Below are 18673 nucleotides of genomic sequence, written 5' to 3' on the forward strand. Positions count from 1 at the left end.
GCTTTTGTTCATTGCTGAGGTAGGCTGAATACTGACTAGAGAGGTTCCACTAGTGGCCTCTTCCTCACATCATGACATGCTCTTTGACTTGCCAGGGCTGCCTCAGGTATGGTGTAATTGCAATTTTCTGGTCGCTACTCCCTCAGAGAGCAACACAGTCTCGGTGAGGAGATACAACATTTTTCAATCTTGCCCAAATGGGAATCAAAGTATCTAATCAATGTATACAACCTGGTGCCTGGGCATGTACTGTGACCCTGAACATGCAGCCATGGTTGACACTCCTTATCCGGTCTTAGGGGTACATATATATTGTCCTGTGATTACTCGCATGATACCCAAATCGTGGGTGACTGTTGGCTCTGTTACATGTCCATCCACAATCCATATGGCACCCAGTAGGGTAACTATCTTGTAAGTGCATCATCCATATTCAAGACAATGTAACTTGAAGAGACTTTGTGGAAAAACCTGTTAGTATCGTCATAAAAATGTCACCTGTATATTCATTCCTAGAAAATTTTGTTTGTGGACTGGCTCACCTAAGGTGGAAAAACATTGTCTCAGCTGTAAATTCCTAACCAAGTATCACTTGAGGAATACCCACAGATAAGAAAAGGGGGCCAGGCATCATACATGTCCCTCCTTCTGTCTTTTCATGTAAAGCATTTACAGGCCTTAAAATGGAACCTGCACTCATCCTACTTAGCATCCACTTGGGTAAAGTACAAGGCCCTTGGCCCTGTGCATGTATTAGTGGGGCAACTGGTCTGGTTAAGTGAAGAATAAGTCTACAACGTCCTATCCCGGGTCAAACACTTGCACTGTTAGGTGCCTGGAACAGCTGACATCCTAACACCTTCCCTTTATTGAGCTGGGGCAAGTGCTTCTATAAGGCCCCATGAGGCTTGAACATGTCCTAATGTCAGGGGTAGAGGATTTGTTTTTAATTTTCTATAGAGCAAAAGCCACCCTGTGGGTATTCAATTTGTCCCTAACAATTAGGTTTTCATGAATATATCTTTTCTAACACTCCAAGATGTCAAGACCTTGATAAAAATGTCTCCCATCATGGAACAGTACTCAAAATAACTTGTTAGCACCCAAAATCTCCCGACCTTCCCTATGGATTTAAAAGCTGAAAGATTAGGGTTGGGGATGCAGACTACAGCTGTGGAATCTTTTCTTTGTGTGTTGGAGCAGTAAAAAAGTGTTCAGCTCCTAGCACCTTTTCCATATTTGGCCACCTGGGTCATATCCATCTACCGGGTATAAATTCTGACTTTTAAAAATAAACTGGGTGTTTTGTTATACTGTTTACTGATACTCTCTTTCTGCATTGTGGATTCACGGATGCAGCAGAAGCTATTTGCTCAAACTAAAAGATTTCCACACTTATTTCAGGAATATTTTTCAGAAATGTGTGCAAAATAATAGTTCTGCATGAATGATTTGCCTGCCAAAAACCAAAAGACTTTAACCCACGTGGATTTTCTGATGTCAAACAAGAAATAAACTATAGGGCGGCTGGATGGCTCAGCTGGTTAGAGCATGAGCTCTTAACAACGGGGTTGCTGGTTCGATTCCCACATGGGCTGGTGAGCTGTACCCTCCATTACTAGACTGAAGACAACGAGCTGCCGCTGAGCTGCCAGAGGGGTGGCCAGATGGCTCAGTTGGTTAAAGTGTGAGCTCTTTACCAAGGCTGACAGTTCAATTTCCACATGGGATGGTGGGCTATGCCCTCTGCAACAAAGATTGAAAATGGCCACGGGACTTGGAGCTGAGCTGTGCCCTCCACAACTAGATTGAAGGACAATGACTTGGAGCTGATGGGACCTGGAAAAATACACTGTTCCCCAATATTCCCCAATTAAGAATTTTTTTAATTAAAAAATTTAATTAAAAAAAGTAAAAAACAAAACTATAACTAAGGTGTTCCCACTTACAATGAGTAGGATTTCTTTTAAGCATTGTCACTGGTGGATTATTTTTCTACAAGTGAATGTTTCTCACACTTACCTTAAGAATAGGATCTTTTCCCAATTTGGAGTCAGTGAGGTAAATTAAAGTGTGAATTGTAACTGAAGGCTTTTCCACACTCAGTTTTTACAAGTTACTCGGACTCAATAGAAAACATGGACAGAGGCTCCACTGGATCCACAGCACCGTATTTCCCCAGAAGGAATGTATTATATTAAGGTTAATATCTTATATTAACTTTTGCTCCAAAAGACACCTTAGGGCTTATTTTCAGGGGATGTCTTATTCTTTCAGGTACAACAATCTACATTTATTCATGTACAACAACCCACATTTATTCATTTATTCATGTACAAAATTCTACATTTACTCAAATACAGTCATGTCATCTTCTTCTGGAACATCGTCATAACTCTGCAAACCCCGAATTCCGGCTTGAATTTCTTTGGACTTCATTTCCTGTAAAACCATTGGCCCCAATCTCTCATGTCCAGAAATAGAGCTCTCCTTAAATGAGCACTTCTTGTCCACATAGCCTGCTCGTAGTGCATTGGCAACACAGCTGTCAGTGATTTTATCCCATGAATTCTTCACCCAAGTCATAACCTCTTGCAGATTAGGCTTCACAAAGTTTCCACACTGATTTCTCTCCATTCTATTTTCAATGTAGTCATGGATTTCCATGCGCAAAAAGTCCTTGAATGGCTTGTTTATTGCAATATCAAGAGTCTGGAGACAGTCATTCCTGAGGGAATCATTATTTGATCTATTATTTTCTCTGCAAGGAAGTTCTTCATGTCTTTAGCGAGGTGAGTGCTGGCTGAATCCCAGACTAGCAGACCTCTTTGGCCACCTCGCAAAACAAGTGGCGGTATTAAATCGACCCACTTCCTTATAACTGCTTGTGTGCACCAGGCTTTTTCAGTTTCAAGAACATAAATGCCTGAAACATGTTCAACCTTATCTTTCTTGCCCTTAGTGATGATTAGAGGTGGGGCTCTCTTTCCATCCAGATGAATGGCCAAAATACAGGTAACACGTGCACTTTCATAACCCGTGGAGGGGATATAATAGATTGATGAGGCACCCCTCTGATCATTGTCATTTGAGATCCTTGGCCCATAAACACTGTAGTTTCATCCATAGCAATCATGTTGGAGAGTTGGTATTTAGAAAAGTCGAGGCCATCAACGAAGGACTTGAATGCAAGTGCATGTTTAATAACTTCAGTATCTTCCAGCTCGAACAGTGTGATAGATCTTCTTAGAGACAGTTCATATTGTGGAAGGAAGCCATCCAGCCAGTGTTCTGATGCTTTGAATTCTTCTGGGGATATTTCTAACTGTGGTGCCATTGCAAGGACAAATGCTTGAATATCAGCCCTGTGCACAACCAAAGCCTTTGCTCTCCTGTCAGCAATCTACTCACAGATGATGTCTTCCAGCTCAACAAACAATGGTTGCCGACCTGATCCACACTTGCGCTTCTTAGCATTTCCCTCGTCTACCTGTTGACTGAGGTTATCGTACTCTGCTCGCCATTTTCGGACCATTCGGAGATCCAACTTCTTCTCTTTGCAGAAAGCCGTAAGATTCTTGCCCCGGGAGTCCTCCACGATTCCTTTCTTGTACTCGACGGAATAGCTCTTTCTTTTTGCACTCATCTTGTCTGGGGGTCAAAATATTATTCCCTTTAAATCTACCATTAAATCAAATGTTATTTGAAGGCTTACAAAACAGGAGTAGCAACAAAAATGACAGTTAAGAATGATGGTCCACACAAAAGTGACGAAAAATTGCAGGCATCAAAATTCAGAAAACGTTTCTTTATTTCATACAAGTGCATTAAGTACGTCCTTTACAACACACAACGTATTGAATTATGAAGATTCATATTAGACACAACCACGTCTTTTTGTTATCAAGTACACACGTTATTCATGCATTGTGTCTGTACTCCGATTGGTCATTTGGCAATAAGTCTCAAGTTCATCTGTTTACATAGGCATTTACCTCTTGTCCAAAGGTGCCCACTTGGGTATGCACAAATACTTAATTATAATTTATGTTATCATTCAAGTATTAATGTCAATATTATTTATATTTAATTATATATTATTACCGTGTTTTCCCGAAAATAAGACCTAACCAGAAAATAAGCCCTAGCATGATTTTTCAGGATGCTCATAATATAAAATAAGCCCTAATGTGTCTTTTGGAGCAAAAATTAATATAAGACCCGGTCTTATTTTTGGTTAAATACAGTAGGGCTTATTTTATATTACGAGCATCTTGAAAAATCACGCTAGGGCTTATTTTCTGGTTAGGTCTTATTTTCGGGGAAACATGGTATTTTATAATTCAATACATCTGTCGTGTGTTGCAACGGACGTACTAAATGTGTCCGTCTGGCTGATGATCTTAACTGGGGCTTATTGTTGGGGTAAGGCTTATATTACGAGCATCCTGAAAAATCATACTAGGGCATATTTTCCGGTCAGGTCTTATTTTCAGGGAAATACGATATGAAGGCAGGGGCAAAAAGAAAGCTAGATACAAAAAACTGGCTCTAGGTGGAAGGTTTTCAATCAGATTACCAAAACATTGAGCTGATCCTTTACTTCTTTACTGCTGAAGTAAATATCAATAAAGTCAATCTACAACTAACCTAGATTCAGATCCAAACTGACATTTTTAACGGCATCCAATTGGACTCTAAAAGGATTCAAGGAAAACCCACTTTCCCTATTTTGCGGCAAATATCATGACCGGAAAGACCTCATAAGTGACTAATGGGGGAAAAAACAAATGAAATATAGGATGAATGAAAAACCTCTGTAACCTGATGCAGTAAAAAAAAAAAAAAAACATAAAAAAAATATATTCAACAAAAACTGGAGTTCCAAAGAGAAACAAAACCAACTAAAATTGATAATCATGACAGAAAAATTGAAAGGAAACGAAAATGTAAAACATTATATATGAAAATAGAGCTCTAACTACATACTCAGAAGAAAGTATATTAATTTTATAGAATAGGTAAAACTTTATGCAACTGAGAGCCCAGTAAAAATGATTTCCAGATACATATTACCAAAATTTGCACAGAGAGAGAAACCTAAAAAGGCAACCATTAATCAAAATTTTGCTAAGTATTTATCTGTCCTAATACCCTCCTCCCCCAGAATACATCAGGCTCAGTTATTTTTACCCTTCAAAAACTAATTCCCATATTATGCAAATTCCTCCAGAGTAATACACACAAAAAATTTTTTTCCAAATACATTTTGCAAAGCCTGCAAAACCTTAGTAAATTCAATCCACTTCTGTACTTCAAAAAACTCACCACAAATAAATTTATATCAGGTACACAAAGAAATTTCAATTATTTGGAAAGTTGTCCAAAAAAAAGAGACATGGCCAATAAAATTACAACAATAGATTTCTTTTAAAACTTGAAAGAATTTAGCAACCATCTTAATAAAAATTCTAAGAATAACTGCTAGTGTACTATGTGCCAAGCATTGTTTTAAGTGCCTTACACAGTGAACTAATATTATCCTAACATCCCTATAAGGCAGCTCCGGATTAGAGATGGAAGAACTGTGACACCAGGAAGCCAACTGACTTGCCCAGGATCACACACCTAAGAAAGTATGCAGTCAGGATTGAACCTAGACTTCTAAGCACAAAATCTGTGTCCTTAACTATGATACCACGTTGCTTCTTCGAAAAATGGGACTAGAAGGAAACTTCCTACATACAATAGAACATATATCAGAAACCAACAATGAAGTAAAGGTAGTGAGACATCCAGAAATACATGCAGAAGGCATCAATGAGGTGTTTGTATGTGATATCCTATGATGAAATGCCACTTTCATATTTATAAGTTTCTGGTCTGGTTGGGGAAATGGGGAGGGAGACTATACCCAATTTAAGAAAGATTCAATAGAATTGTTTTTTAAAAATTATTTATTAACAACTACTATGTAAAAATTATTATCTATATGCTAAAAGAAATAGATACCATACCCAACCTCAAAGAGCCTACAATAAGTTGGGATGAATGTAAACACATATGCATTAAGTTGAGAATAATTTACACAGCCATTTAGCAACAGTTGCACATTGTAGCACCAGCTAACTCAAAGCACTGAGGTCATATAAACAGAAGTTTAAGAAGAATGAAGAAGCATTTGAAGAAGACAGTCTTCCAGAGATGAGATGGATGTGGAAGGTTCTGAGGAACACAGATTAGCCAACAGGAAGAAAATGTTTTCTGGGTAGGGAACACAAATGATGAGGGTCTAGATCAGAGTAGAAGTTTAAAAAGTAAGAGGGTCACAGCCAAGAGAAAAAAATCAGAGTCTTAGAGAATGACTTTATGTAAATAGTGAAACAGAGGTCAAACAGAATAAGGAAGGTATAATCTCTGTCCTTGAGAAACACAGTCTGATTAGGATGCATAACTAAGAAATGAAATACATTTTTAAACAGGAGAGAGACAGAAAGAGAGAGAAAAGGGAGGGAGGGAGGGAAGAAGGGAAGGAAGGAGGGAAGGAGGGCAAGTAGGAGGGAAGGAGGGCAATTAGGAAGGAAGGAAAGAAGGAAGGAAGGAAGGAAGGAAAGGTAGAAGGAAGGAAACAGAAACCCTACAAGTACATGACATGTGCAGTCCTTACTTCCCCAATAGTGGGGAAGGACTGTACTGTTACTTCCTCTCCCAACTCTATGACCCAGCAGACAGCATTTAGGGAATGGCCCACTTTGATTATGTGTTCCAAGAGGAGAACAGGTTGAGCATACTTCTTATAAAGAAAACTTAATTCAAAGATCCTTGCTCTCTGTCTTGGGAACTTATGCTTTATGAAACTGACCGAGTCAGAACTGAGTGCTTCTCTCCAGTGTGAGTTCGCTGGTGGTGATTAAAGGTGGAACGCTGACTGAAGGCTTTCCCACACTCAATACATTCATAGGGTTTCTCACCAGTATGAACTCTTTGGTGCACGATGAGTTGTGAGCTGTCACTAAAAGCTTTCCCACAGTCATTGCATTTATAGGGTTTCTCCCCAGTGTGAGTTCTCTGATGTACCATGAGACTGGAGCTGTAACTGAAGACCTTCCCACACTCATTACATTCGTAAGGTTTCTCGCCAGTGTGAATTCTCTGGTGTATAATGAGGTGTGAGTTTTGATTGAAGGATTTTCCACACTCATTACATTTATAGGGCTTTTCACCTGTGTGAAGTCTCTGATGTCGAATGAGACATTTACTCAGGCTGAATGCCTTACCACACTCACTACATTCAAAAGGTTTTTCTCCAGTATGAATTCGCTCATGGTCAACAAGTTGAGAGTTCTGACTAAAGGCTTTCCCACACTCCTTACATTTGTAAGGTTTTTCCCCAGTATGGAGACTTTGATGTCGAATAAGACATTTACTCCGACTGAAGGCCCTGCCACATTCAATACACTCATAAGGCTTCTCCCCAGTATGGATTCTCTGATGGTCAATAAGATTTCTATTAGAACAGAAAGCTTTCTCACACTCGCTACACTTGTAAGGTTTCTTGCCAGTGTGAAGTACCTGATGTCGGACGAGACTTTTATTCCTAATGAAGGTCTCCCCACATTCATTGCATTCATAAGGTTTCTCCCCTGTATGGGTTCTCTGGTGATCAATGAGTTGGGAACTCTGAGTAAAGGCTTTTCCACATTTGTTACATTTATACGGTTTCTCCCCATTGTGGAGTCGCTGGTGTTGAATGAGGTGGGAGCTGTGCCGATAGGTCTTCCCACACTTGCTGCATTCATAGGGCTTTTCTCCTGTGTGGATTCTGAGATGAACTATGAGCTGAGAGGTCTGCCTGAAGGTCTTACCACACTCATTACACTCATAGGGTTTCTCTCCTGTGTGGATTCTCTGATGGCCAATAAGGTGTGAACTCCGATTAAAAGTTTTGCCACATTCATAACATTGATAGAATTTCTGTGCCTTCAGAACTCCTTGACTTTCTGCAGGACTGGAGGGCAGATCTGGACATTCCCCAAATTCCTTATATTCATCACATCCATTTTTGGTGGATTTGTTTTTATCCTCACAAGTTCTTTCCAAGAAACCGCTTTCCAGTCGGCTCCCTTCCTCATCTGAGTGTTGCACTTCTAGCTTCTCTAAAGCATCTTTACAGGTACCTGCAGCCTCTGGTCCCCCAGGAACCACCCCATAGAGGCCTCCTGATGTCCCATCAGAAGATGACTCTGATCCTTTAGAAATTTCCTGCTTTGGAGGCAACTCTGAACTCTCCACCCCAGACTCCCCTGCTGCCAAGAGAAAGAAGAAAACAGCTTTTACTCATTTTTTGTTCTACTGAGGAAACAGAATCATCAGGAGTCTATGCACCTGAAAACACTTCACATTATGGGTAAGGAGTGAGGTGGCACATTGAGAACAGGACAGAAAATGAGAAACAGCTCAAATTTTTCTAATTACCAGAAAGACAAAGAGGGGGAAGATGGCTGTGGATGAAGAGCCATCAGGACAGACAGATGTTGAGTCAGCACAGACAAGTGAGCAGGGTAACTGAAAGGCTACAGACCAGATGTAAAGCATGTTTGATCTTCCAGAAGTCACTTAGATGCTATGTCTCCTTAGTTGATTATAAACTCTAAGATCTTCTCCAACCATGACATTGTATGGTTCCATGATTCTCAGCAAAGATGATGGGGAGAGTGTGATGGCAAATACCTCAAATCAAATATGAGAAACAGTGTGGGCAAACACGAACGTTGAAGGGAGATTTACATTATGAAGGTATGATTAGGAAAAAAGTGTAAAAAAGAACTGCTGCTGGTATAACAGGAAAGTACCAAGATTTTGAGAAGCTATAGGTTCAGAAATGCTGGGCTAAGTACTGAAGGGAAGAACAGAGCTCGAAAAGTGGGATCGCCTAGACCCTGGAGCTCTGGGCTGGTAGGATACAGTGGGGCACGCCTGTGAAAATTAAGAAGGGCATCAATTATTTTAAATATAAATCAAAATACGTCTTTGGCATCTTGATAATCTGCAATTATAAGGACTGAGCAGTTGAATATGGGTTTTTGAATTCTAGAATTTTTTAATACCAAAGCTGGGAGAAGGCAGGGCAATCATGTGTATAGCTAAACACAAAAATCTTGGTTCCTTTCAATCACATCTAAACCAAGACTACAAATCATCATGCTACTTTAGAATGTGGAAGTTGCAGATTTCTGAATCCCTGACTCCTGAGCCCACCCTCTCCAGAGTAGGCTACTGTCCTAGACTTGTCAATCACACAACGTATCCTGACAACAGCACCTTCAAGGAAGCTGCCCTGCTCCAGTCTTTCCTGAAGGGGAAGCTAAGGCAACCATGCTGTGTGCAAAGTACGCAGCCCATCCTATGATGGACTCATGCCTGGCTCAGGTGACTGGACCAGGGCCAGGCAATACACCCAAGTGTATGTTTTCTGTACATTAGACATCGGCCCCTGCTGTGGCCAGAGCCAAAGTTCTGCCCAAACAGACATGATATTTCACTGCTGAACCACCCTCGGAGTCCCTGTCTAAGGAAACTCAGAACAGGAAGTAGGGCAACGTGAAGGAAACTACAAGTAAAAGCTCGAGCTGAAATGATGCGTGGAGAGAAGTCAAGCCACTAGGAGCCACAGCGAGCAGGAAGCGTGAGGTACAGAAAGTCTAATCTAGTTCAATTCAGCTAGGAGCGGCCAAAAGATTTAGAGTAAAGAGAACGGGTAGCAGTGGGAGGACAAAACAGATATGCAGGGAGCAGCCGTGTGACATTCCCAGTACAAGGACGTGTAACATTCGTTTCCTTTTGTCGCTCACGCTCCCAGTCTCAACAGGCCCTGCTTCTCCAAGTCTGGTCTAGCAATTGGTTTGTTCGGGGTTCCCACTCCTTTAGCCTTGTTGTAAGTAACATAGCTCATTACTTACGATACGGTAAGTGGCTCTGTTCCTTACAACCACAGATTCTAACTAAACCACCCTACACTCTGGTTTCTCTTCAGATCGTATAAATCTTTCGGCTTTTACTATCTAAACCACCCTGGCTCAATCCATAATGAAGAGAAAGTTGGTAACTGTTAAAGCTCGGTGAAGGGCGCAAACAGGTTCATTATACTGTTCTCTCCACTTTGTGTGTTTCCCATTTTTCATAATAAAAGGTCATCAAGAACAAGAATATAGAAAAGGACATGTGAGGGATGCAGAAGTGAAGGCGCTGGGGCTCAGAATCATTACCCAACGAGGCCATGCTGCGGTACGTTTCCGGCCTGACGTTCCGGTTCAGGCTTCTCCGACTCCGTGCTAGACCTCTGCCCTTCTTCTCAGTACAGTCCACAGATGGGAACCCATATGCTGCCGACCCCTGGAATGACAAGCTTCTACTGCTCAGGGACATTCCCAGACTGAATGGCAGTCATCACGGGTACCAAGAGCACAGGGTAAAGGCCCTGGTGGGCAAAGGGGTGGGAGAGGGACAAGCGGGGATGACACATCTAAAAGGACAAGTCCAGGGCACGAGAGAGTTCATGAACTCAGCAGGTGGGGCCAGCCCTGGGGAAGCCACAGGCGCAGTCTCAGAATGGCCAGCGCCCAGAGGTGAGCTCTACCTATTCCTGGGCCACAGACTCAGGAACGCCAGAAAGACAGAGAACCACGCTCACCTGGGGCCTGACCATCCGAAGCACAGGTGCCACTGCTTGGTCTCCTAAGTGCCTTGCTTGGGGAAGGGCAGACACCCGGGAAGCACCATGAGCTGAGGGAGGAAAGAAAGCCATGAGTGGGACAAGGCCTGCCGTTGGCTCCAATCAGGTCTGTATCCCAGTGAGTGGATTCAAGAGAACGCAGGCAGATCCACACACACTCACTCTCATGCCCCTTCCATACAGGTGTTGTCCTAACTATGCTGTGAGTTTTCCATGGAGGACACAGTACGAGGTCCCTGCTCAAACAGAACTGGCTTCTCCCAACCCTCATCTTTCACCTCTCTGAAGGAAGCTGTCTTCTGACTGCTCTCTCCCATAGCTTCCCTAGCATCAGCCTCACCTGATTTCCCCTCAGATCTCTGGCTCTCATTCCCTGGTTTCTCTTCCTTCTCCTGCCCTCTCGCTTGCTCACTCCAGGCGTTCAGGCCTCAGAGCTTCTTTTTTCTGTCTGTGAGACTCACTGACTGTCACTGCTCTAATGCTGCTCTCAGAGTTCCTGGCTCTTCTCCACCCATCACAGGCTTCCAGTTGTCTACTGGACACTCCATGTGGTGTCCCACAGCACCTTAAGTTCAGTGTCTAAAATGCATGCTCTTACCACTTTCCTTTCCTGACTTCTCAAGTTCTGTCAATGACCCCAGACATTGGCCCAACTCCTCTGATTCCCCCCGTCTCTCTATTGCCCGCTGGATCCTTCCTTCACAATGTCTGTCATATCTATCACTTTCCGTTCCACTCAACCCCTCTCAGGCAGTAATTGCCTCACATCTACTGTCCTACACTAGCCTCTACTGAGGCTCCTGGTCTCCCCATTTGATCCACAGGGCTCACATGTACCAGAGTAATCATCCTAAAATATTGTTTCTAACACACCATCCCCTGTCCCCAGAAACCTTCCTGGCCTCACCTCTAAGGTCCTGTACAAATAGACCTCAAGCTCCTAAATATACTCCTCCTTGACCCCACCTCAATGGGGTCCGAGGAACTCCCACTAAGAGTCTTTGCTTACATCCTCTGCTCTGGCCCCTAATGTCCTCTGCTCTGGCACCTCCCAATTTTTTCTACCCTTTAAATTCCTCCCCGATTTTTCACTGTTACCTCCCCTATGAAGCATCCCCTACCCACTCTAGCTCACCATTAACAATATCCACATTGCTCATTTGTGATGGCATCAAATGCCTGGGCACAGATCTCACTCATACCTATCTTCTGAGGTTGCCTCTTCTTGCACTATGGCTGACTCTCTGCTAACTAGGTAACAAGCTCTTTGAAAGCAGTGGCGGGGTACTGCATCTCTCTGGTCCCCAACAGTGCCTTTCCCATGACATGTGCTTGACAAAAATTTGCTAAATACACAAATGATTGAAAAATAAGCAAAAGGAACAAAGTCACTAGGGAAGGAAGACAGAGGGCAGGGCAATGAGGGATTTTAATAGGGTAGGAGATGGGGAGATGAAGGAAACGAGACTCTAGAAGAGAGAAGGGAGGCGTGACTTCAAGCCAGAATTGGAGAGGTGATACCAGAGTGCCCATTGGGGAGGTGGTGTGCCCCTGGGACAGGAGGAGGCTCAAGGTGGGCTCCAGGGGCTGAACCCTCACTGAGGGGTGAGGTAGGAGGAGATTCCTCTGTTGCACCGAGGGTTGTCCTCTCCTCCAAATGCATTTCCTGTTCCTGTGCTGGAGCTGAAACCTAGAGGCAAGGAAATACAATTGGGTTCAAAAGAGCATCCTTGAAGGTACAGAACCCCAAACCTCTAAGAAGTACCCCTAGTAAGAAAGCCAGGGTAAAGAAGAGCCAGAGTGTCCTTCCAGCCCCACCAGTGCAGCCCATTGGGGGGAAAACTGTCAGAGCGGGGTCTGCCGCTTGCAGTCCTACTGGCCATCCCTCTGTTGACCTTCCTGTTAGGAGCTTGAAGACCAGATTATATGGACTTCCACTGTGTCAGTTCTTCAGACACAAATTCACTTTAAGAACCATCCAGAAAAAGAGCCAGGAGAGCAATTCAGTACACTCCCTAAGGCCTTAGCCTGCAGAAGAGACCAATCAGAAGTACCAAGGAAATGAAAACTGACAATTGTGTCTGCCTATGTGTGCACAAATAATGCTTCTGAGGCAACATCCCAGAATAGTAGCCGACAATCCTCAAAAGAGCTTTTCCAATTTCTCTCAGCAAAAGTGTCTCCTCTTCAGAACCACCACCCCTGACCATAGTGACAAAGCGAGGATAATCACGCTCTCAAATTACCTGATTACATTTTCTATAGCAAGTATTAAATGAACCTTTATATGATCTGATGCATACCTTTATTATCTATTGTGCCCCCAATGAATATAAGCTTTTTGAGGGTAAGAGCTTTGTCTGGATCACTAGCAACTAGAACTACGTTTGGCCCAACACTGGTGCTCAATTAATATATGCTCACTGACATCCTCTCGATATTTTGCTAAAACTTTTTAGGGTTATCTGCAAATTCAGTACTACCTTTCCCCAATAATTTATATTTAAAAAGTCAAATAAAACGAGATAACTCCAGTCTTTAGAGACCTTGAGAATACCTCAGAGCACAGACCTTTTATTTCTAACCATTGCTTACTGTCCTCAAATTAGCTCCTCATAATCTCATGGCTACTATTTTTACCAGCATTTGGAGCAGAAAACCTAAAACATTATCTAAATAAATCACATGTATAAGCTCACTTGCTCTGGCATGTACATAGTACGGCATATTGTAAAAATAACTGCTCCTTCAATAAACCATACTGGATTTGCCGGATTGGGTTACAGCTGCTGAGATGGAAGGGGACTCACTCCTTTAGTGTGTATCTCTCCAGTGTGGTGTGGGAGCAGAAGTCTGCCTGGGGTCTGTGGTTCCAGGCTCTCTACTGGACAGTTCTTATAAATGCGAGTTACAGTTCTCAAATACAGCAGCTGTGGGCACTGACAGAAAATAGAACTTAACTGCACTGTGACAACACAACCTTGTACTTCATCAGCAATTAAATCCTGGTACAGTTCCTATTCATTATCTAGGACTCAAACAGGTTTCCTTTCCTCACAGGCATGAAATCCTCGTTCCAGTTTTCAGTCTCAGATGGCACTCCACAGCAAGACACTAGGGGAAAGCTAGGGGCTTAGAACCAAAGAAGCTGGAAAATCCTGGTTCCCACACTGGGTGGCGCTCAGCAGGAACCCAACACTTCGGTCGCGTCTCATGGACAAAGGGAATGCTTACTAGCTCTGTAATCTTAGATGAGTCAATTAACCATTCTGTGCTGGCAGCGCTTGTCACATGGAGACAATGATTACTCTTTGCGTCTTTTGTAAGCCTGCTAGGAACAGAAATAAGATACAGGGTATAAAAGCATTCTGTAAGCTGCATGATCCCGCAGCCCAGCAGGGAGTACTCTATAATCCTCTCCAGCTCCAATGTGCACACATGTACATGCTCACTCCTGCTAAGCAAACTGACACTGATCTGCCCTGATATTACTTAATTTCCTGGCAAACTGCCATGACAAAGCTTGTTTATTCATTTAGCCATAAATATATTTTATGAGCCCATGCTCGAAGAGAGTCTTGTTCTCATGTCTTCATGTCGGAAGAGTTAAGCTGACAATAGCGGCAGAATAAGAAATTGAGAGCCACTCCTCAGCTGGAGCCATGAGTGTTCAGCTGCCCTGACTGTCAACTGTTAGTCTCTTGGGTTTGTGACTTAGTTACTTTTTTCTGAGGCTTCCTGGATAAAAAAACACTGAGCTTTAATGGAGGGAGCATTCTCTTCTGCTTAAGCAAAAGAAGGTAGGAAATAGGAAAATTTGTCTTCCACCTTCCTCACTAAACGGCACTCTAAATACTTCAGCCACTTGTCTTTGCCCATGGTTGGGCCTAGTAGCTCTCTAGATCTTAGCAATGGCTGATTTGTTCCTGTGTGTTTACTTGTTTACTATTTTACAAGGTGATTCACAAGGAAATAACGGTTAACAATGGATTTGGTAACTCCAAATGGGCACTGGCTAGTTCACCTATGAAAAGGTCTAGCCCTAGGACGCCCATCTACTGGAATTGATTCCCGAGATATGTGATCACTTTTTTTAAAGAACTGAATAAAATTATGTGATGAATACTCAGGAAATTTCATATACTGGTTTTCCCTGGTAAAGTGCAAAGGAATAAACGTAGAAAGGACCCTAATACACCCTGGTAAAGTGCAAAGGAATAAACGTAGAAAGGACCCTAATACACCCTGGTAAAGTGCAAAGGAATAAACATAGAAAGGACCCTAATACACCCTGCTCAGTTACAATGGAGCAATTTGATTCATCTGGAGCAAATGACTTATCCATGTTGTGATGGTCTGGTTGATATGTCATTAGCACTCACCTAGGTGTTGCTGTGAAGGTATTTTGTACATGTGATTAAAATCCATAATCAGTTTAATTTAAATAAAGGAGATTATCCTAGATAATCTGGATCGGACTGATTCAATCAGTTGCAGGGCCTAAAAATCAGAGCTGACAGTTCCATGATGAAATTCTGCCTGTGGACAGCAGCTTCAGCCTGTGCCTGAGAGTTCCAGCCAGCCCTTCCTGACGGCCTGCCCTACAGATTTCAGATTTGCCTTGCCAGCTCCCACAATCATACAAGCACTTTCTAGCAATAATATAAATAAAAGTATTTACATATTTATATATAATTTGCTAATGGTTTTTCTTTGGCTGAACCCTGACTGATACACACGGTCACCAAGCTAGTTAGCTCTGTTGTCCTAGAAGCCAGATTTCCCACTGTTACCACTCTCCAACGTGTCCTCTAATTTGAGTTACCTTGCTTTAAATTTCAGAGAACCCAGGGAAATAGGAAGAACTGAATTTGGAATTAAAGAGGCAAAAAGACCCCAGTGGGGTCTGAAAAGCTAGAAAAGGAACAAATGATTATGAGACCCAGAAATGTTACCTCTCATAAGACAGAAATGTTACCTACGAAGAGGAAAAGACAGAACTGACTCTGAGAAGTCCGAGAAAGTGAGTAAGAACTTCTCAAGTGAGGTCCATGTTATCAGCACACAAAGGTTTACTTCTCCCCGTCATGCTCCCCCATTCCGACCAGTGTGTAGATCCTCTACCGGCCAGGAGTGCAGTGTGGACCTCCACACTGAAGCTGGGCTCACGAAACACTATTTCACGAAGTGATTCACGGAGGTTGGCTATGAACTGCATTTTTGTTTATGGCTTGGAGCACGAAACTATTTCCCTTTTATCCATGGAACTGGCCCAGAATCCTAAGGGCAAACCAGCCTAGAGCCAAAGCAATGGAGAACACCTATTCCCAGGCTAACCTAAGCACTAGAGAATGGTTCTAGATGCCATTCTAGACTCAGTGCTCACCTCTCCTGGTCCACCGAGGTGTCTCTGGAAATCCTCTACCACAGCCACGGCCTCCTCGCCACTCTCAGGGTGATGCAGCTGCACCCAGGTCCGGAGCTCCGCAGGCAGGATGCTCAGGAACTGCTCCAGCACCAGCAGCTCCAGGATCTGCTCCTTGGTGTGCACCTCAGGCATCAGCCACCAGTGACAGAGCTCCCGGAGCCTGCTCAGCGCCTCTTGTGGCCCAGACATCTCATGGTAACATAACTGCCTGAAGTGCAGCCGGAAAATTTCACAGACAGGAGGGTGGTTCTTTTGGAGACTGCAGCCCTGCCCCCAGGTCTGGCTCCCTGGCTCCTGCTTCACAGTCAGGCGCTCCTCCTGCTTCTGGAGAACAGCAGCCCTGGGGAGGAAGCCTAAAGTTCCCCTGCCTTGGGTGGCCATTGTGACCCCAAAGAGTTTGTTCCTGAAGCAGTTTGTTGGATTAAAAGCAGTTTGTCCAATGATAGTCTGTAATTCAGGTCTCAGGAGCTGTTTCTCAGAGTTGGGGTGTGGGCAGATGGGAGTGTCACCTACAGAAACATCAAGAGAGAAGAAATCAGAGGCCCTAAGGTGTTCAGTCCCAGACTGATGACAGAACCTCCACAGTTAAACAGCAAAGCTCCAGAAAAAAAAGAACACAACCAAAGCAGTTTCTGTAAGCATCTCTCCAAGTGACTTCCCTTCTTAAACTTTCAGTGGCTCCCATCACCTGCCGGATGGAACCTAAATATCTATGCCTAGCTTTGTCAGCCCTTCACACCTTAGGCCTCTGTTCTAGCCACACCCCCTACCACTCTCCCCAGGTATCCAGGTTAGAAAGACACCTATGATCTCCATATGTGCGATATGCAAGGTGATCCAAAGGGTGCATAATACGAAATTGTTATTTAACTCCTAGTTAGTGTATGTTTTATAATGTGCATTAAATTTATAAAAATAGTCCACATCTCTAATTTACAAATCAACCTATGTTGCCAGTGCAGGCTTAACACTCTTCTACTCTTCTCCACTGTGATACAGATGCACAACAAAGAAAGTTTGGGACTAAAGCTCGAGAGACAAAGCTAGAACACTCTTTCCCTGTTTGGATTTTCTTCTTCCTTTAAACTTCTAACTCCTACTAATCTATCAAGACCCAGACAAATGCCATTTTCTCTTGAAAGCTTTCTTGACTGCCCCATGCAAGGAGAGAGCTGGAAAACTCCTTCTCTGTACCTCTCACTGTAACACTGTATTTTAACTAGTTTATACACAACTCACCACTCACATCCTCCAAACTGCTGGACGGCCACCAACAGAAAGGAACCTGATGGAGTCAGAAAATGCAAGACCTTTTCTACTCAACCCAGCTTCCCTAGAAAGCCTCTCTGCTCTCTCTAGGCTTAAGTGCGGTTATTGAGTCAGCGATAAAGTACTTCTCACACTGCGCTTGTGGTTTACATGGCTGCCTCTCCACTTCCTGGGAGGACTCAAAGGGCAGGGCTGGTTCCCAGTCATCTTTGTACATATGTGTGTACATTGCATACAGAAAAACATTATCTGACAAACGAATAAATTGGTTCACTTGGCTGATACTGAAGTGGGGGGAAAACTTTTATTCAGTTTATAGATGGTAAAAATCAGCACCTCAGTGGTAGCTAGAGCATCTGTGCTATGCTTCCAAGTCACCGTGCATCGTGGTAAGCTACATCTCTCTAGGATTCCATTTCTTTAAAAAGACAAAGGTGGACTTAAAAATAACCTGTAAACTCTGCTCTGAGATACCACACATGCAGGAAGTTCAGGCTATTTTCCCACTTCCTTTGCTGTTTCGAATGCTCGGCAGTTTAACTCATCTGGATTTTCGCGTCTCCAAGTCACACTCCACGTTTGAAATTCCGGCAGCGTCTCACCCACTTATGACGCTTCCTATTGTGTCTAGTGCGAGGCTGGGAAAACATCTTATTTACATTTCGCCTGCAACCAGGTTTCCGAGGCGCCGCTCACCTGGCCACGTCCGCCCTGTTCATCGCTGTACCCGCAGGTGTCCGGCTCCGTGCCAGGCACGGCTGGTCAGGGGACTGGGACAAAGAGAAGTCTCCGCATCGGGCGGCTTCGGAGCATCACAGGGACCGCGCCCGCTGGCCGGAGGGGCGAAGCGTGGGGTCGGCCGTGGGCGGCTGTGGCTCCAGCCTCACGACCTCGGCCGCGACAGCGCCTCTCTCCCCGCCACGGGTCCTCTCACTGGGGCACCGCGGCGGCGATGTCTGGGCGACGGTCACCACCGCGGCCGGCAGAAGCGAAAACAATGGCCGAACCGGAAGTGAGAGAAGCTTCACTTCCGGCCGCTCCAGGATCCCGGAAGTGTGGGTATCCAAGGCAGGCCCGCGCCCGCCCCCGCACCTTGGATTGCGGGAGGCACCCTGGGCGCCGTGCCGACTCCCCCCTGCGACCGTAGTGGGGGCGAGGCCTCTGAGGCTTCAGGCCAGACACTGCCGCTCTCAGACCGTTCAAGGGCTGGGCAACCAAACACACCTCACCTCTGCCCTTTCCCC

At 43.9% G+C, this 18673-nt stretch overlaps 1 protein-coding gene across 2 annotated transcripts; it reads right to left on the reverse strand.

The window, feature by feature from the left end:
* Positions 1 to 2292: 2292 nt before the first annotated feature.
* Positions 2293 to 18463, reverse strand: ZKSCAN7 (zinc finger with KRAB and SCAN domains 7). 2 transcript variants are annotated; one of them, XM_074312516.2, is made up of 6 exons: positions 18126 to 18458; positions 16119 to 16669; positions 12254 to 12422; positions 10691 to 10782; positions 10266 to 10392; positions 2293 to 3651 (listed from the first exon to the last, which is right to left on the reverse strand). In XM_074312516.2, exons 2-6 carry the CDS (start codon positions 16539 to 16541, stop codon positions 3404 to 3406), a joined length of 1059 nt encoding a protein of 352 aa, XP_074168617.1. In that variant the 5' UTR covers positions 16542 to 16669; positions 18126 to 18458; the 3' UTR covers positions 2293 to 3403. The 2 variants fall into 2 exon arrangements, with proteins under 2 accessions (XP_074168617.1, XP_019579654.3); XM_019724095.3 differs by lacking the exon at positions 2293 to 3651 and adding an exon at positions 3794 to 8306 and having other exon boundaries at positions 18126 to 18463.
* Positions 18464 to 18673: the final 210 nt, after the last annotated feature.

Source organism: Rhinolophus sinicus, chromosome 5 (genome assembly GCF_057876585.1).
Source record: "Rhinolophus sinicus isolate RSI-liver-muscle chromosome 5, RSI-T2T, whole genome shotgun sequence".
Classification (NCBI taxonomy): Eukaryota; Metazoa; Chordata; class Mammalia; order Chiroptera; family Rhinolophidae; genus Rhinolophus; species Rhinolophus sinicus.

What these genes read in the sequence shown, in the direction of transcription:
- ZKSCAN7 (XM_019724095.3), bottom strand. Translation starts at nt 16,541, where the DNA reads ATGGCCACCCAAGGCAGGGGAACTTTAGGCTTCCTCCCCAGGGCTGCT. An exon ending in ACCTCGGTGGACCAGGAGAG is followed by an intron (nt 12,423 to 16,118) that starts GTGAGCACTGAG and finishes CCTTGCCTCTAG; the next exon opens with GTTTCAGCTCCAGCACAGGA. An exon ending in TTCGGATGGTCAGGCCCCAG is followed by an intron (nt 10,393 to 10,690) that starts GTGAGCGTGGTT and finishes TTGTCATTCCAG; the next exon opens with GGGTCGGCAGCATATGGGTT.